The following is a 20,437-nucleotide window of genomic DNA, read 5'->3' as shown; positions in this document are numbered from 1 at the left end:
ATGGTCTTAAATTCAATCTCCAGCATTTCTAGCTAGGACTGGGAGTGATCCCTTTCTGAAAGCCAGGAAAACTACTGCCGTTTAGAGAACACTGAGCTGGAAAGACCAAAGGAAAGACTAGCTATTATGGCAACTTCCTAGGTTCCTATGGCTATGTAAAATACACCTCTCACTATCAAATGTACCTTACACAGGGAGGTAGAAACTTGCGGTGAGGAAGTGCCTGTGACATGGAAAATAGTCGCACATGTATGGCTATTCTGAGATGAGTGTGCATCCTATTTGCAGTATAGGCCTAAATACATCCGACTTACCATGCAGGGTTGTTGTAGATAATATATATGGTTCATTTTGAACACTTGAAAAAGCTGCATAAATGTTAAGGATTTGTTGTTGTTGTTCAACTTACCTTTTTGCTTCAGGGCTGTTTAGGAAGAAAATTGGGCTTAAAGAAACCAAACCTGCAGTTTTTTCCCTTTGGGTGTTTGCTTAAACTGGGTTCTAAATTTGGCTGAGTTATACCCTATGGTGTTGCTATTTTTTTAAAGTCTATTCCTGGTAATCAAGTATACCCAGAAGGAAAAACAAACGGAACAGAAATTCCTGATAAGCATAACAATAGCTGCAGATAATACGCAGCTCATCGGTTTTTGAACAGCATGGCAATTTATTTATTTATTATTTTGTCAAAAGAATCTTCCAGGGTAAATTCAGGGAAAAGGTTTATCTAGATTAGAATACAATTACGTGCATGTACCTTCATCTCTGTGTCCCCTTATTTTAGCTCCTGTTTTCTATTTTAGGTTCTAGTCCTGATATCCACCTTTCAGAATTTCCTTCCTTTGCATAGTAAATACCCTTTACAGTACTATATTACAAGGGTTGTGCAAAACCTGTTCGTGCACCATGGCTTGCCCAAGCAAACAGGTCAGAGGAGATGCATAGTTTGCTAAATATAGGGGTCTATTTCTTTCTCTTGAAAGCTTGGTTTTTTCCATTTTGTAGTTTTTCAGGTTTCATAGGCAGAATAATAATTGCATACAGTTCATGATCAAACATTGCTTTTGGCATTTTTTAAATTGAAGACTTTTGTTTTTTCTCTTAATGTGTTGCTTTGCTACCAACAAACTTAAGGCAGGTCACAAATACAAACCAACAGAATTGGCAAATGTAGGAACTGGCATTTGAAATACTATATTGGTGGGGAAACTGGAGAGGTGGAAACCTAAGATATTGATGATGATGATGATGATGATGATAGAAGAAGAAAATGAATAAATTCATTGCTGCACATCCCTTTGGCATTTTTAGGCTGCACATATTAAACTTGTCCATAATTTAATACAGGTGTAGGAGGGAGGTAGATCTGAATATAACTCAGATTCTTGGATGATTTCAAATAGAGCAGCGTGGATTTCAGACAATGGCAATAAATTACACTGCTGAAATGAGCTGTGGAGATCAGTCCCCATTGGGACTGATAGGGCAGAAGACAGGGAGACCAACAGTAGGGGAACCAGAGCTAATGACAGGCAGAGTCAGCTAATTCTGGTTTTGTCCCCTTCTTGCTCTCTGCTGAATTCTACAAAGGCAACACAGAAAGAAGAGGAAACTGACAGTCAGTACCACCCATTGGATTGGTTGTAAGTAGAAGGCAGGCATGTGGAGGGCTGGCTGAGAGCAGGGTGAGCTTGGAAGGGCAGTGCCTTATTTTCCCTGGTGGACAAATCTCCAGTGTAATTGAGGAAAGCTTGGGCTAACCTGCAGTGGAATTTTGTGTGTGGAAGGACTGGGAGCTCCATTCTGTTCTGGTACTCAAGACAAGTCCCTGTGCTCAGAGTTATTTAAGCCTAAATGTAGATCCCACAAGCCTGATGTCTGCCCACTTCTAATCTAGTGTGTGGTTGGACAAACAGCCACATTAGTGTTGCTACAGCAAACGTGGCAAATGGGCCACACACCAAAAGAAAGGCAGCTTGTATGCAAAGATGATTCCTAACAGATTTCTCTCTCTCTCTCCCATCTCTCTTTTAGTTGTTGTTGAAGACTGCGACTGTTAAGATAGTTTACGCAAAGGGCGCTGTAGCAAAGATGACTGTGTTCTTTGTAACAATTTATTCCCTGCACAAACCATTCCTCGCAGTCCTCTTGAGTAATACAGATGTCAACAGAGGTTGATGCTGCAGCATGGTGGGAGTGCGGAGTCTAGCAATGCGGCTCATCTGTCAGAGGGCCTGTAGCATGCCGGGCTCTCTTGGTCTGCTTCCCACCAAGTCTGCACAAGCCAGCCCACTTCTCCACAGACTTCTCTGGTGTTGCTTGCTACAGTGCTCAGGCCCAGGGATGCATCAGGTTAGCTACAGTACGGCCGCATCATCTTATGCAGGGGTTCAGTTCCAAGGGCTCTGTGCATACAGGAAAATGAGTACACACACAAACTGTCCCTGTGTGAGCATCCCTAGCTTTCCAGAGCCTGCGCTCTGTGTGGGCTTTGCCCACCCCCACGTAAGGCAGAGAGCTCTTTCCATACTTGGGAAAGCCTGGCACAAAAAGAGCTTTTAAGCTTTCCGTTTTGCTTGCATTTAACTTGCAGGATTTCAACCACAAGGCCTTCAACTGCATGCGGTTGAGTTCGTGCAAATTAAATGTTTGTAAGATGTGATCATCTTTTACCAGTTTCCTTCTCCCTACATCATATTTCAAGCCAGGGTACGACCACCATGGGTCTTGCTCTTCCTGATCCTGGAGTCAGCTGTTCCTGGAGAGCTAACATTTCCTGCTGTATCACTCCTAGATCTGTTATGTACTTTCAGTCTGCCTAGCTCAATCCTGGGGGTGCTAAGACTGCTGCCCTGTGCTACCAGACAGTCTTTTCACCTGCCTCCTCTCTCACACACCAGCGCTCCTGTTCCTCTTTGCCGTGGGCATCACCCTTAGGGACTGTGGCATTGACTAGGCCAATATTGGCTACACCCAAATTCACAAGGGGAAAGCACAGAGTCTTGTGTTGTTTGAGGGTAGCATCATGTGGACTGTGGAAATTAAGTGGGGATGCAGACAGCTGTAAACACATAGCATATTCTGGTTTGGACAAGTCCTTACTGTTTTCAAGCAGTAGGATGGGGTTTATAGCTGCTGATTTCTTGGCTGCTGTTCTCACTTTGCTTTTATTATTTGGTGTATTTTAGATGCAATAAGTTTAATTCTACTTATGTGTGTCTTAATAGAGCCAGTGGTTCACTAAACTCAGCAATGCTAAGATGATTGTGGTGTTAGCACTTGTGTGAAGAGTTGCTGTGCTTATTTAGCATACATTTAAGCTTGAAATTAAATTGCGATAGATGCACTTTTTTCATTTCATTTCCATTTAACTCCCAACATTTACAGTGTTCCTAAGTTCTGTTAGACCCATTGAAGTTGATAAACCTATCTTAGTTGTGTTCATTAGCTTCAATGGGTCTCCTCAGTGAGTAGGACTAGCAGGCTATCATTGACTATAACCCAACGTGCTGCCACAGCTGTTGTCCTTGGAATTGTAGCTGAGAAACAATTATGCTCCACTGGATTGGAAGCATTATGGGTTGAGGTAGAAGGGCATTAGCTACATTTCATGGTAGCCTGCTCTTTAGAAAGGGTAAGTGTGGCCGTGGAAGGCCTGGGAAGTGTTTTACAACTATAGCAAAGGCTGGTGCTGCAGTTCCGCCTTATTTAACTGCTGGCTTTGAAAGTGATCACATGCAAAGCAGGAATTGTCTCCTCTCAGAGCTTTTAGAGAACAGACCTTCCTGCACGCAAAGGACATGTTCTGAAGCTAGCAGAAATCCAGGAGTGAATGTGCAAGGGTAATTGTTTCAACCAAATGAAAGAATGGGGTGGCTTCCAGCTTTTAAAAACTCTGTGAGTTATTGGCTTGTGCTTTGGTTTAATGGTGTGTAGCATTAGTAGAATCTAAAGCTTGCATTTATATTGGTTTTCTCTCTCTTTCTTTATATTGTAGGCTGCAAACAGTTACCTGAGGGATCAGTGGTTTCATTCATTGCAATGGAAGGTAAGCTCTTTGTATTCTGTAAACTGAATAAGGGACTAATGCAAAAACAAAGTTGGGTGGCAGATCACTTCTGCTAGTCAAAACTAAGATGATTCACCAGGATTGTAATTTTTTCTTTAGTATTATTCAAGTAATGGCTGGAATTCTGTGGCGTTTTTGAAATTCTGATGATTCCATCTATCTGTAGATTTATGAAATGTAAAGATTTTATAGAACTACAGGCAGAGTTTTATATATATGCAGGGCAGGGGATTTGATGTTGGGTAAATTAAAATGGCAGCCAGGCAGTCAGCCACTGTGGTTGGGAACTGGACTCTGTTCCCATTCAAAAGCAGTAGCACTTGCCCCACTGCTCAGGTGGGAGGATGGTGAGTGGTGGTGCAGCCAAGTCACGTTAGTGAAGGGTCCTTCTAGGGCCCTTGGACAGTGCCTGACCTTGCCAGCTGTTGGCACCAAGCCTGTAGTAAATACACAGATGTCAGAAGACCCCATATGTTTCCATTGTGAACCTGACCCCCATCAGTGGCTCCTCCCTTGAAACTTCCTGTCACTCAGGAGGAAGAGAGCATTATTTTAGTGATGCACAGCCAAAAAAAAAAAAGGGGGGGGGGGAGAAAGGTTTGACATTTTTCACAGATGAGGCACTTGTTTTTGGAGACTAATCCTCCTACACTGTAGACATTATCCATGTAATAGGAACGGGATCTTCCATAGAAGCTTCTTAACTTGCCTCTGCCTGCCCCCCTTTTATTTAATAATAGGAGAAAACATTACAAGTTTCTGCCCTCCTCCCCCATGCCCCCTTAAATCAAGACCAATGTATTTTATATCTGGGCATTTTATTGCCAGCAAAGAGTTGTTAAGGTTGAGCTGTTTATCTTAGCGGAGGGCTGGCATGTTTCAGAGAGCAGGGGGCAGCGTCACAGCCAGGACATTAATCTGAGAGTTTCCAGAGAATGTGTCTTAAGGCATCAGCCCACAGACAACGTCCAGGGGAACGAAGGTGGTCCTTTCCTTAAGTCTTCCAGACAACCTCCATCCTCCGCTAAACACTGAGCTGCTTGAAGTTGGAAGAGAAAATGGTGACGGGTCCATTAATTTCAGTGGCTATATTCTGTGTAAAATATGGTTGAATATCACCCCATACATTGAAAGCATTTCCGCACCCCACCCCACTCCTGGGAATCCTGGGAACTTTAGTTTACCCCTTAAAGAGCTATGATCCCCAGTCCCCTTACCAAACTACAGTCTGCTCACTCCTGGCTTAGACTGCATCAGGACCTCAGCTCCTTTCAGGAGACTGTGGTTGCGATCCTAACCCCATTTCCCTGGGAGTAAGACCATCCTGTTCTCTTAGTGGCCAACTCGATGTCTCCAGGAAGTCCTCAAGCAGAACCTGAAAGCAACAGCAGCTCTCCCCTCTTGCAGATGCCAGCAACTGGAATAGGTTAACCAGTAACTCATTTATTCAATATCAGAAGAGGTTCTGCACTCTGCCAGCACAGCTCTTCCCTTGCTTGCACCGGTTGCTGGTTAAAGAAAGTACCAAACTACATGATAATTGTCACATATAGTTTGGCCTTAGAATGCAGCAGTAAAAATATTCACAGCGGCAATAAAACAGCACCATGAAAAATACCAGGAACAGCATATTTTTAAAAAAACTTGTCTTCCAGATGGTTTGAACTACAACTCCCATCAGCCCAACCAGCAGGTTGGCATAGGCTGCTCTGGAGGCTGCAAAATGCTAACTCAACTAAACAGTCTTAAGACCCTGTTTAAAAACTGGGCAAAGGAGGGGCCAAACAAACTTCTCTAGGGACACTCTTTCACATTGGTAATAAATCCATCTTTAAGTGTGTCGGTGCCTGCACTTTAAAACTCCCTGCATACGGACACCAGGCAACACATTTGCCATGTACTCTTTTCAGTACCTGTTTAGGCAAGCCTATCCAGACATGTAGAAGTTACATGTGTTATATTTCTTTTTTGTTGTTTAGTCGTGTCTGACTCTTTGTGACCCCATGGACCAGAGCATGCTGTTTATTTTAATCATATTTTGGATATTGTTAAATACCTCTTTTTATTGATAATGTTAAAGTTTTATTTTATATTTTTTGTAAACCACTTAGAGGTTACAATCAGGTGGCATATAAAATTTGTTAAACAAACAAATGTATTCAGGCACTGCAGGTGAAAGGGCCCTTTCTCTTATTCTAACCAGCTGTTCTTTGGCTGGTAGGGAGAAACAGGAAAGTCCTCAGAAGCCATGAGAATATTCTGAGCTCATCCTTGTAGGTGGAGGTGATTATTGAGGTGATTATTTGTAGGCCACTTAGAGCAGTGGTGTCATCAGATTAGGACTTTGGGGGCACAGGCCCCATTCAGCAGAATAAACAGGAGGCCCTTAAACACAGCACAGCTGACTTACTCCATTTTGTGGCAAGTGAACAAGTAATGTTATAATCTAAAGAGCCTTTAAGGACATTAAGTCTAGAATCTAAAATTAACCAGCAGCTTTGCTCATTAGGATTTCAGAAATTGAAGCAGGAAATAAATAGGTAGCCAATGGAGCTGATAAAGACAAAATTGGCTTTATTATTTCTTCTATTTCTTCTAATTTCTTTTTTTATTAAATTTCTATACTGCCCTTCATCTGAGGCTCACAGGACGGTTTACAATATAAAAACACAAAAATTTATAACATAGTAACAAACAAGAACAATGCCTCCCCATTAAGTTTTTTGACAGCTTTCTGAACCAATTTGAAAATTCTGGACTGTCTTCAAGGGCAGCCCTATGCAATGCACATGGCAGTAATCCAGCCTAGAAGTGACTAGAACATGGGTAACCAGAGGCTGGGTCTGATTTCCGCAGGTAATTGTCCAGCACCAATGAAAGCCTTGTAGCTTATTCTTACCCGAGGCATGTGACTTTGCAGGTAATTGCACCTGGCCAGTAAAATGTTGACCGTGAATGTGTGAAAAAGATCACACTACTGTTCCATGATAAAAAATGTCATAGACCACCTCTAATTGCTGGGCTTTGAGGTGTTTGCAACCAACAGAGTCTCTCCTGCACAAAATGGCTTAAGATTGGATCACTTTGCTGTTGAGGCCAGAAGCAGTGACAGGCTTTTAAGGAAACAGGCTTCTGCAAAGAGGAAGTTCTGCCCTTCCTGCTGATCTTGGCTCTACATCTCATTATGTTTCCAGTACTTAGAGCACTGGGCATTATGGGCAGTATCATTGGGAGATAAGCAGTGTTTATATTTTTACATTTATTTTTGCTGGGAGGATGGAGAAGGATAGCAAATCGGACCCCTTGAGTCCAGTTATGAACGTGTATCTGAAGTTCTTTGGCAGGACACTGGACCACATTGAAGCGATTCGGTCATCATGGTTTTCTCATTGCCGTACTATGAGCTTCCATAATATTCACTTAAAGCTTCACTTTGCCTTCTGCTAAATATTGGAGACCATGATGGGTATGTGCTAGGAAAGAAGCAAAGCAATTTTTAAAGGTTCTCCGTTACTCAGCTTGGCATGTCGGGGCAAGATTAGTTATACACAATGGCGCTGTCAGGGTAGGACTTTGGGGCCGATGTCCAGGCTCCCCCTCAACAGAATGGGCAGGGGTGACCCCAGGCCCAGCTGGTCTGGCTTGCCACATTTTGAAAGGAAGTAATAACAAGGGTTGATCATTTTTTTCAGGGCTACAGGAGCAGTGAATGTACCGTATTTTTCGCTCTATTGGACGCAGTTTTTCCTCTCCAAAAATTGAGGGGAAATGTGTGTGCGTCCTATAGAGCGAATGCAGGCTTGTGCCATAGCCGCGCGCAACCCCTCCGGCAAAGAGAGGCTGCGCGGGGCTAAAGGGGAAGCCAAAACAGCGAGCGGGATCCATCCCGCTCGCTGCCTTGCCTTCTTCCATAGCTGCGCGCAACCCCTCCACAAGGAGAGGCTGCACGGGGCTATGGCTTCTTTAGCCCCACGCAGCCTCTCCCGGCAAGGAGGCTGCACGGGGCTAAAGGGGAAGCCAAAACAGCGAGCGGGATGGATCCCGCTCGCTGCCTTGCCTGCTTCCATAGCTGCACGCAACCCCTCCGGCAAGGAGAGGCTGCACGGGGCTAAAGGGGAAGCCAAAACAGCGAGCGGGATCCATCCTGCTCGCTGCCTTGGCTTGTGCCATAGCCGCATGCAACCCCTCCAGCAGGGAGAGGTTGTGTGCAGCCTGTACGCTGCTCTTTGGGGCTGGGGGGGGGGATATTTTTTCCCTTGATTTCCCCCCCTAAAAACTGGGTGCGCCCTATGGTCCGGTGCGCCCTATGGTGCGAAAAATACGGTAAATGTTACCTTTGTACATGAGGCTAGTTTCTATACACAGTCTCACACACACACACACACCTCTCTGCAAGATGCACTAGCAGAGTTTAAGGGTACATTCCAGCCAGGCGAAAACACACAAAAAGGATGTGCAGGGCCAGTAGGAGGTGTGGCCTGGAAAGAGTCTTGAGGGCCATGTAGAGAGACTTGGAGGGCCACATTCAGTTCCCAGGCCTGAGGTTCCCAACCCTGTAATACACATTGCCATCTAAAAAGCTGAGACCCCTTAAGTCCAGAGCCTAAACGTCTCTGTAACAATACTGCTGCTTGTATAGTGTTATATGCGCTTTCATTTTCGTTATTCTCAAAAACCCATTTCTGGTTTTCAGAAATGGACAGAGCGAAAGCTTAGGCACCCTCTTCCCTTTGTATACCTTGTGCAAACCCCATCCTGGCTCATGTGACAGGGCGGGGCCAGCCGTGAGGTGGTCTGATAGACTTGCAGGGAGGACGATGCTCAGTAGGGTAAACAAGAAATTCAGTATGTTTGTTTCTCTACCTTGCAAGCCGGCAAGGGTAAGTGGATGGAGGCTGCGGTGAAGCCTCGTGTGATTCACCTTACGGTATTGTTGCCATGGTGCTGGTTTAAAAATAGGGCTGTTGAGTGAACAAAGTTTTGTTTTCGAAAACAAAAACAAAACAGCATTTAAAAGCATTTGTGGCCTTTAAATCTGTGCAGAAAAACGTTTTCAAAATCCTTGGGATCAGAAGATGTGGCCTGATGTGACTGTTTTGTCATGGAAATAACGTTCTAATGCTTCTGCACTCTGCTGCTGAATGTTGGGCGGCTTTGGTTAATGTCAGGGTCAAGGAGCTTTTTGAGTGGCGGGAAAACACGTGGCAGAGCCCCGTGAGACATCACTTCTTAAATTTTTATCTGCTGAGAAAACAACGCTCCTTTATTTCCTGACTGTCTTCCTAACAGAGGGCACACCATACATTGAAAGCACATTTATACCACTTTGACAGCCAATGCTTTCCCCAAAGTATCCTGGGAACTCCCCACACAGCTTCAATTCCTAGTACCTTTAAGCTACAGTTCCCAAGATTCTTTAGAGAACTGGAAGCTGTGACTATTAAAAGGATGTAAGTCGCCTTCATATGTATGGTGCAGATACGACCAGAAAGTAGTTTGCATGACTGCAGGGCTGCTCAGTCCAAGACCAGTTTAAAGATAAAATATCCTAAGAAAGGAGGGTAGGGAACTTGACAAATGTGTTGTGGCATAAGCATTATGGTGTGACTAACTTAAATCCGTTGATTTCGGTTGATCTACATTGAGTTGGACTTAGAATCATAGAATCATAGAGTTGGAAGAGACCACAAGGGCCATCGAGTCCAACCCCCTGCCAAGCAGGAAACGCCATCAGAGCACTCCTGACATATGGTTGTCAAGCCTCTGCTTAAAGACCTCCAAAGGAGGAGACTCCACCACACTCCTTGGCAGCAAATTCCACTGTCGAACAGCTCTTACTGTCAGGAAGTTCTTCCTAATGTTTAGGTGGAATCTTCTTTCTTGTAGTTTGGATCCATTGCTCCGTGTCCGCTTCTCTGGAGCAGCAGAAAACAACCTTTCTCCCTCCTCTATGTGACATCCTTTTATATATTTGAACATGGCTATCATATCACCCCTTAACCTCCTCTTCTCCAGGCTAAACATGCCCAGCTCCCTTAGCCGTTCCTCATAAGGCATCGTTTCCAGGCCTTTGACCATTTTGGTTGCCCTCCTCTGGACACGTTCCAGTTTGTCAGGGATGATGTGGTGCCCAGAACTGGACACAGTACTCCAGGTGAGGTCTGACCAGAGCAGAATACAGTGGCACTATTACTTCCCTTGATCTAGATGCTATACTCCTATTGATGCAGCCCAGAATTGCATTGGCTTTTTTAGCTGCCACGTCACACTGTTGTCCAGCCTTTGTCAGTCTGGTGCCCTGTAGATGTTTCAGGCCTGCTACTCCCATCCTCCCCAACAAGCACGCCTCATGCTGGCTGGGGCTGATGGGAAATGTAGCCCCAAATATCTGGAAGGCACCAGAGTGGCAAAGGCTGACTCCATGTTGTGATACCACCTTCAGTCTTTAAGCTGCCTTCCTTGTTTTGCTGCAGGAGAGTAACACGGCTACCCTGCTGCAAATCACTTATTTAGAAATTAGTTTAGAATTTTTTTCAACAGAAGCTCTTTACCAAGTGGTTTTCAAATAAAGCAACATAGATAGAACACAGCTAAAACTCACAAAACAATTAAAAAACAAATATACATTAAACCATCATCATTAAACACAGATAAAATCAGTAAGTATGTATATAATGGAGGTCATGTAATTGAAAAAGGGTCTCTGGGAGCTGGGAGATTGCTAACAGGGGCAGATTGTATTCGATCTTGCCGCCTAAGGGTATTCTATATAATCTCTCTCTCTATATATGCATGTAGCCAATCCTGAAACATGGATGCCTCTAGAGCAGGAATCCAGAGATTTTAGCTGGCCACTGTCAGCACCACAAAGGAAGGGGAAGAACGCAAACACAATAAGAGCCCCCGAGCAAATGATCCTCTTCCTCTCAGCAACTGAGCAAGCTGCTCTTTAAAACCTACAACTGCTTTGAGAAAAAGAAGAGGAGGAGGATGCTTGGCTTGTTTCAACGGCTGGTGTACAGGAATCTGTTTTGGTGCTCTGTTGATGTTCTTTGGCATCAAGATGTGTGGATATAAATCATTTTGGATGGAAACAGCCCTCTTGAAATGTGACACTTCCCTGCAAAATAAGGGTGTCGAGAGCTGCGAAGTTCTGCTTTCAGCAGCTCCTATTCCCCTCCCCGCCAGCTCTCAAGTCTTTTTTAAAGCTGCTGTAGTGCATCAGATCTGCAAATTTCAGCACCCGAGACACCCCTGAGGGTCCTGCAGTAGAAGCAGCTCTCTGAAGCAAACACGTTTCTGGAGCAATCTTGCTGACGACACTGATGATGCAGGTGCACAGGGAAGAGAAGTCCATTTCACAGCCATTTATGGCGAAGCTGGGTTAAAGGCACAGCAAAATAGCACGTTTTTCCAAGGAAGGGAGAATAAAATAGGTAGGTAAACAGATATATATATTTAAAAAGTTTCCCAGTGCTTGAAAGACCTGGGAAGGAAGGAAAAGGGTGGGGGCAGGAACAGAGAATGGGGGGTGGGAGGCTAGGAAAACAATTGCAAAAAGTGGAGAATAAAATGGGGGGGGGGGAATCAGGACCGACAAGCATCCCTTTTAATCTGATTTGGAAATGTAATTGCCTTGAATGATGCTCAGTGGTGAAATGGTCTTTGCTAAATTAGAAATTGATCTGAAAAGGAGTCCCCTCAGGAGATGAATGTTCATTGTTGGCTAATCAGGTGCTGAGTTTTTGAGATTAGCTAGAACTAATAGAAGGAGCTCCTTTGCTGAGACATCTCTGCTTTTATTCAGAGCCAGGCTCATAGTTATAGGGAATGTTTTGTGTGTGTGTGTGTGTGTGTGTGTGTGTGTGTGTGTGTGTGTAGATAGATAGATAGATAGATAGATAGATAGATAGATATATGCATTTATTTTTCAGCCTTGAGGCTGAGACAGGAGGCCGGTTACCTGGGCAACAGGCAGATTTCTCTGCAACGGGATGCTTTGTGGCTATGCAATCTCCATGAGCTCTCCTTTCCTATGAATAACAGGTCAAAGTACAAAAAGATAAGGCCCTGCTTGCCAGAGCTGGTACCTGTTTTTAACAGAGTTAACAAGCACTTAGGCCCAGGAGGTAGCTATCAAACATCAATGACTCAAAGAAGGAGAACCACCATCTATAAATTAGTTTCAGTTGTAGTCAAAGTATTGTTATTATTATTAGATTTATTACTTGCCCTTCCCCAGCAAGTTACAGCCATTTAAAATTCAGGATTAAAACCAGTTAAAACAGATTACAATCACAGGAATAGGATAGGCCTTGAAAACACACATCTCAGGGGTCAAAAGCGAGGGTAAAGATGTGTGTCTTCAGCATTTGCTGAAAGTTCTATAGTGAAGAAGACAGATATGCTCTGTTGGGAAAGAATTCCACAAATTAGGGACTGCCATAAAGAATGCCCTCTCCCAGGCCACTGCACACCAAACTTCTGAGGGCAGTAGATCTACCAAGAGGGTCCTGTCCACTGATTATTAACCTGAAAGGGTCTGTGGAGAAAGTGAAAATCTCACGGCTATTTGGGGACCTAAGCTGCTAGTTGTTTAGGACTTTAAACACTAAAATAAGTACCTTGTAGCGTGCCTGGAAACAAACTGTGCAGCTGTTTTGGAACAGGGTTTATATGAGCTGTATTGCAATTTTAATCCCCCTTTCCTCCACCCCCAGCCAATAACCTGACCACTACATTTTGGACTTCTTTACTTTTCTGAGTTGTTTTCAAGGGCAACCCCACATAGAGGGCATTGCGCTAATCCACTCTGGAAGTTCCCAGAGCACGGAGTACCGTGGCCAAGTCATCTCTGTTCCAAAGGAACTTTAGCTGGCATTCCAGCCATAGCTGGAAATGTGTGTGTGATACATACATAATGTAAAATTGTAGTATCAGGACTGATTTCCCTATGGCCCTCCAGAGTCTGTTTCCAGAGTGCTGCTCCCATGATCCCTGACCATTGACCATTCTGGTTGAGACTGATGGTGAGTCATACTACACAATATGTGGAGGGTGCCAGGTTGGGGCAGACCTATTTGGAGTATCACACCTTTGCATGGTCTCCAACACTGTTTAAGATCCCACATCCACAGGTGTGGATGAGTAGATTGTTCAGAGGTTCAGGAATCACAACATATGACAGTAAAGCAGGGGGCGCCCTTCAGATGTTGTTGAACTATAACTCCCCAGTTTAGGGTAAGGGTCATAGCTCAGTGGTAGAACATCTGCTTTCCATGCAGAAGGTCCCAGCTGTGGTTTTTGCTGGAGACATTCAGCAGTAGAAGGAAAATTTTCCATTTCCCAAGTAGTAGTAGTAGTAGTAGTAGTAGTAGTAAACTGAGAAGTAAACCTTCCTGCTCTAATGAGAAAAATATGGAAGCGTTCTTGATATGAGTCAGACAAGAGCTTACATTTTGCTAACCAAAAATCATAAAAGCCAGGATCTGAAGAAAATTTGCCAGAAGGAAATGAAAAAAGGAATGGAAGGTTTAAAGGAATATAGCTAGGTTGGTTTTTGTTCCACAGTGGTTGTGTCCACACTTAAAATTAAACCATGGTTTAGCATTATGAGGGTTCAGAAGGTTTCACTTCTGTTTTATGCAGCTTGCAGCTTGTGTTGTCCGAATTTCGACAAATGTAGCTAGTCTAAAGCTTACTTGTTTCCATGAGTCATATTTAAGATTAACCATAGTTTAGGGTTCAAAGAATTTACTAAACTGCAGTTAATCTAAAGAGACACTTCCAATCTCACCCTGGGAAAGGGGTAACAGAATGTACTAAACCATGGTTTAGTGAACATGGCCATTGTCTGTCTTCTGCAACAGATCTGGCTATGCCAGGAAATGCATTTGCTAGTGCAAAGCACAGCTGGAACCAGAAACGATATTCTTTACAAGTCATTCAGTCTTCAAACACATGGAAGTAGGAAGCGCAATCCAGATTCTAGAAGTGACAAGCTATGTGCCAGGACCATATACTAGAAAGCTGTGTGTCTTTACAAAGCTATACATGCAGTAGTAGTGAGAAGGTCCACCTAGAACAGGCATAGGCAAATTCTGCCCTCCAGAAGTTTTGGGACTACAACTCCCATCATCCCTGACAACTGGTCCTGTTAGCTAGGGATGATGGGAGTTGTAGTCCCAAAACATCTGGAGGGCCGAGTTTGGGGGTGCCTGATCTAGAAGTTTCTTTAAAAGGATGTATTGTGTTGGCTCCCCAGTTCGAATTCATAGCTACAAATGGGAATCTCCTTATATATAAGTTGCTTGTATATGTTATTGGGAATGTGAGAAGTTTGTAAACTGGTAACATCATATTGTGTGAAATTATGGAAGGCTGAGTCTTAGCAGAGCTCAATGAAGAAATTAAAGATGCTGAGAGTGAACCTTGTCAAGTTGAGGCTTGCCTTGCAGCAAGCAAAGAAGGAATCCCCTGCAGAACCCTTGGCACTTTCTCATTTTGCTGGAGCTTGATTTCCTCTGTGCTCAGTAATAAATCAATAATTTCTGGCACACCCAGCCCGTGGGAAGCCGACTCACATTTCAGATGTAGCATTAGCGTGTCTGCAAGAAAACGAGTGAATCACTGCTAGGAGAAGTGGTCCCAGCAGAAATCCTGTCATGGTTGGAAGCTGGGGTGGGCAAGGATTTTCTATCAGGGAAGAGGATATGTTTAGATTGCTATACTGAAGTCATGGAAAAATGCTTCAGTCTCTTGGGTGAAATTTGTTTGGTACATGGTGTGTGTGTGTGCGCGCGCACACACACACACACACACACACACACACACACACACAGAATGTAGGACGCAAGATTGGCAGCAAATGGAAAAAACGGATTTGGGACAGAAAAGGGAATGGAAAGAGAAAAAAGGTCAGGATCTGTGCGTCTTTATGGGAGGGCCTGGTGACTTCACAGGGGAGAGGGCAAATCTCTGGATGACAGTGTTCTTCCCATCTGTGTGCATTTCAAGTCCCATCTCACTGCACTGAAATCATGGCAAGGATTTTGCTGATGTCATTCAATACTCTAGTGACCTGGGCACACGTCTTGACAAAATAGGCTTGGAGATAAGGGACGAAGGGTCATGTGGTGCTTCTATATTATTATATGCCATGCAGAAATTCCACCCATCTTACGCTCTCTTCAGTCCTTCCAGAAGGCAGAAAGGTCAGATTGACTTACTCCTTTTTAATAAAAAGGGAGAAAGGACATACATTTTCAAAGCTAGTGTCAAATGTTAAATAATATTGGTTATTTTCTTTTTGTTTTTTAATAACATACTTCCCTTAAAATTGCATCTGTAGTATCAATTCATAGAGCAACTTGGTTAATTTGTGCTTCCAGTTAAAATTATACAATAGCAATGAAGTCAGAATGTGCTGAAAAAATAGAGGGGGCAGAATTAAAAAAAAAACAGGTGTATGTTTGCTGTTGTCCTGTTTTGGAGTTGAGCACCAGAAATCTGCTCACACAGCCCTGAAATAAGGCAGAGGCGAACATTGTCAGGTGATGGGAAAGGCTCTGCCAGAAACTCTTCAGAGGTGCTGCTAGTCAAAATAGACAGTACTAGGCTGGATAGACTAAAGGTGCCTCTAGACTGTCAGTATTTTGTGGGAGCGATTCAACTGTGTGCCAGGATATTCAGGTTTGTGCAGTTAAAAATGGATTAAAGTGTTCTGTTGCCCTTGCACAACAGATCACTTAAAAAAGAGAGACTTTTTTTGCAGTTAGAAAAGTTATGGGGAAATGCATTAGAATGTGTGGAATGAATGGATAATTAATGGGAAGGCATATAAACACCCAACAAGCACTTTTGGGATGAATAGTCATTGTTGTACAGCATCTCCACAAACAAATCCGAATGAATGCTTAGTAAATACCAGCTATAACCTAACCTCCATGTAAGCTTGTGATGAATTGTGATGAATGCTCAATAAATAGGTCCTCTTGAGCAGCCCAGACCTGGCATAAGGCAGGTTTCCTATGCTTATATGTGCAGTCAACTCATAACTTACGCACATTTAACTTGCATGAATTCAGCTTGACCAAAAAAAAGGGGGGCAGACATCCAGGAAAAAAGGGGCAGGGGTGGGAGAGAAGGGGGCAAAATCGGCAATCCTACCCATCATTGCACTCATCTTGGAAGAGGGTTTGGAGGGGTAATCGGAGAATGATAGCATCCTTGGGCGAGTGTTTGTAGGGTGCATGAAGAGTTTACATTGCTTTTTATGGACCATTTCCCGGTTTTTAAATGGTTTGTTTTGATTATATGCGATTTTGTATGCTATCCCCAGAATGTACCCCCCCCCCCCGCGTAAGTTGAGAGTGGTCAGTACCAGCTGGTAAATGGTTGTCTGTATTCACACATTGTGAGTACAAGATAGCAGTTGACTGCCACCGAGCGCCTCGAGTGTTTCTGCTGAGAAAAGCAGAATTGCATCCAGGAGCAAATTCAAGATACTGGGGTTGAGGTCTCTAGAGGGCTGTTGTGTATTTCCGCCCACATTTTGCAAAAGATAACAGTTCAATGTGCAAGCATATTTAAACTCCTCTGGCCCCAAGAGCTGAAGCGGAGAGAGGAGGGAGGGAGAGAAATTGATCTTCCTCTCCTTGTGACTCTTCCACAGTGGGAGTCTAGCGAGATTAACCCTGAAGCTCTAAGCTCTGCTTCAAACAATATCTTTTGGGCATCGCTAACCAGTCGTTCCAGGTCTTTCTTCAACAGCAGACAGTTTTGTTCACTTCTTCCTTTGAACTGCAGCTCCAGAGGGTTTGGTGTTTTGTTTTCAAGTCTCTAAGGATTATTATTTTTTTGTAAGGCTGTGCAGAGAACTTTGTGCAGGCCTTTTTTTAAAAAAAACAAACATTTTTTTAAAAAAAGAAAAAGAGTTGCAAAGGATAAATTTGGCATCTGCATCCAAACGGCCAGCATCGCTCAGTGCCAACAGTTCTTCCTGAGCAGATCTCTGCCAGATTAGAAAATTCAGCGCTGGAGGTCGGCTTCGCGAATGGATTCTGAGGTGCAAGGGGTGGGGATTTGGGGGTGAGGAGTGTCGAGGGCCTGGACTGGTTTTATGGATATATTGTCTGTTTTTCTGTTTTAGCTTTTCTCGTTCTGCTTTACTTTCTGAACCAGGGAGGCTATACAGGATGAGAATCTGTTGGGGCCTTTTTCTTCCCCTTGGCTCCAATCAGGCAGAAATATACAGCCTGCAAATCTGAAAACCCATTTGCTTTTATTCGGTGCTTTATGGAAAACCTAGAAAGAGTTTGGGAAAGAAAATTGGGCGTGGGGTAACCACAGAAATAGCTGTGGAATAGATGCACTGTTTGGAAATTGTGGTTGCTTGTTGCACGATTCCAGTGACAATTTCTGCTTTATTGTCAAGGGAATCGTGTTTTTAGCTGTTATAGAAGAATGTGCTTGTAAGTACAATTAATAGTGTTAAGTACAGCCTTAAAGAAATTCATTGGGGCGCAGCCTTTTCTGGGCCAGTGGCTGTCTGCAAAGTGGTCTCTGACCCCCCACTTTTGCCAGTCTTCCAGATGCAACAACAGTTGCACTGGGTGCAAAAGACTTAACATTGATACCTCCAGCATTAATAAATAGCATTTTACCCTTGTTGTTGTTGTTTTTTGGATATCCCAAAAATGATTTCCTCTTGTCCTCAAGAGTGGGGAGAAGAGGAAGATAGAAATGTACCCTGAGAATTCTATTGAGGAGCCTAGGGGTGGCAAACAAATGGGGAAATAGAAGGCATTACAGGGCAGGTGAAGGACACACCAGAAGGAGCATCCAACCTTCTGAAGGGGAGACTACAAAAGCGGGGCAGGTCACCTCTGATACTCATATCTTTTGCTGCTTGATCTTAGGTTCTGTTTTTTGTTTGTTTAGTTCCAATTGTGTTCATAATCGTGCACATGATACCAGCCCTCTGTATCGTTGTTGTTCGATGCTCACTGATTTATTTATTTATTTTAAATCTCCCGTTTTGTTGTAGTTTATGGTTTTTACATTATATGCTGCTTTGTTATTGGTAAACAATGAAAGGTTTGTAAATCATTTGACTAAATAAATGCATGCATTAATAGATGGATGACTTTGCATAGGATCACTGATTTGATGCAGTCTGTAAGGCAAATTTCTAACTTATTCAGAGCAAGATCCACTGAGCGGGTCTGTAGGACTCAATAGTGCATGTGCGAGAGAAATATGGGAAGTTCAGGGCGGGATGGCCAACATTACAGGGAGACAATTGTCCGGAAGCAAGGGAGATGACAAAGAAATAAGGCTAAGAGGTCGGCATCTTCACTAATTTACATTTCTATCCACCTGCCCAATAGTGTCTGTTGTTGTTGTTGTTGTTGATTACACACCCTTCACCCCAAGGTCCCAGGGCAGGTTACAACAATCGAAAATACAACATTGAAGCCAGTTTTAAAAACTTTAAATTGCTAAAAAAATAAAATGCAATAACAAAATATAGGTTAGGTCCTGAAAATCTACATATCAGATGTCAGAGGCCAGGGTAGAAGAGTTGCATTCTTTAAAAGCTCTCCCAACCTGGTGCCCTCCAGATGTTTTAGTCCACAACTCACATCAGTTCCAGGTGACACTGACTGGGGTTGATGGGAGCTGTAGGCCAAACCACCAGGAGGGCACCAGATATGGGGAGGCTGCTGTAAGAGGATCTCTTAGAATCATATAATTGTAGAGTTAGAAAGGACCATGAGGATCATCTAGTCCAACCCCCTGAGTGTAGGAGTCTTTTGTGCAACATGGGGCTTGAACCCACAACTCTGAGACGAAGAGTCTCATGCTTTACCAACTGAGCTATCCCAATAATTTTGCAAAACCTGGTCAATGTAACTCAAAGGTTGCATTTGGCGGTGTGCAGTATGTAAACATGAAGGCCTTTGTGTGGTTTTGTTATTATAGTGTTGTTTTCTGGCCTTCAGCCTGATGGTTAAAGTGGTGCTTTTTTTTGGCCTCTCTTTATTTGCATAGAATTTTAATTCAAAGGCCAACTCTAATTAAATCAGCCGTTGGCATGGTTTTTCAAGCTTGGTTGTTTTCGAAGACCAAACCCATAAAAGTGAAAACCTGTGGCATCGGCTACACAGACTCCTCCCCTCCTCCCCCCTTTGTTTTTCTGCTGCCTTTGGGGTAGAGAAATGGCCTTGCTTTTTATATTATTATTATTATTAAGCATAAACCGAGATGCCATCTGGGGGGAAATATTGATTGATGAGCAAATAAACATAGATCAGGCATCCACTGTTCTCGAAATCAACCAAGCTGCATTAGCCAATGGAAAACTCATCACATCAGGCTGTAAGATGAACAAGATAAAAGGCTGTAATGCTCTCTGCTCTGTAAATGATAAAACAGAACCATAAAGTGGGCACCTCAGAAAAGTGGGTATGGAAGAGATTATTGCTTAGGTTTATTATGCTGAGAAGTTTTCCATCTCTGAAAAGGGCCTCAGTGACTGGGATATAAAAACCCATTTTGAACATGGCTAAATTGTTTTATTTTTACCCCAATTCTAACCCATGGGGCCTTCAGTGATCTACCATCCAACTTTCTGATCAGGTCTACCCCTGCCCAGTTCTAGGAATACTGCAGCACCAGATGCTCCCAGATCAACCAGAAAGCTTTACGAAATGATGGTGACACCCATATGACACCATGGCTGCTTCAAGGGCATCAGAAATGTCAAAGTTGTTCCTAAAATACAGTTTCCTACTACAAATGGTTATTGGAGGCATACTGTCTATGCAAATAGGAGGCTACATTACCTATAATTTCTAATAACTTTGACATCCATTAAGAATCCTGGTTTTCTGATGACATCAAGCTTTGCTAAAGTACTACAATGTGGGGGCGGGGAATGTGTGGAAAACTGTTTGGAGGACCCATACCCTTAATTATTCATTCATTCGTTTGTTTGTTTACTGGCGTCATTAGCCATTCAAAATATCATATTTTCCCATGGTGTCCAACATTTAAAGCCACAAAATCAGAACAATGTAATCACAATAATAATAACAACAGAACCTTTCTTTTGCATTTAATTCCTGATCTGTATTTTAATGTAAAGCAGGGATGGAGAACCTTCGGTCTGTAAGATGTTGTTGGACTACAGTTCCCATCATCCCTGGCCACTGCCCACACTTTGTGGGGCTGATGGGAGCTGGAGTCTAACGGCATCTGGAGTCCAAGTTTCCAATCCTTGATGTAAAGGGGGTGGGGTGGAATTCCCTATGCACATTAGTTACCTTTAATTTGGGTTTATTGAGCCAAATATTTGTTGTGTGA

The 20,437-nt window shown here is 43.4% G+C and overlaps 1 protein-coding gene across 2 annotated transcripts in view; it reads left to right on the top strand.

The window, feature by feature from the left end:
• The window catches only part of CMIP (c-Maf inducing protein), a 143,607-nt gene that overhangs the window by 88,049 nt on the left and 35,121 nt on the right, over nucleotides 1–20,437 (top strand). The window contains exon 3 of one of the 2 annotated variants that reach the window (XM_081202709.1): nucleotides 3,998–4,048. In XM_081202709.1, the coding sequence (XP_081058835.1) occupies nucleotides 3,998–4,048 (51 nt within the window). Of the gene's footprint in view, nucleotides 1–3,997; nucleotides 4,049–17,011; nucleotides 17,136–20,437 lie in introns of those variants that run through there. The other variant, XM_081202710.1, reaches the window with a different exon arrangement.

This window comes from Podarcis bocagei (assembly GCF_964188305.1).
Source record: "Podarcis bocagei genome assembly, chromosome: 7".
Classification (NCBI taxonomy): Eukaryota; Metazoa; Chordata; class Lepidosauria; order Squamata; family Lacertidae; genus Podarcis; species Podarcis bocagei.
This window is presented reverse-complemented; position numbering and strand designations above follow the sequence as displayed.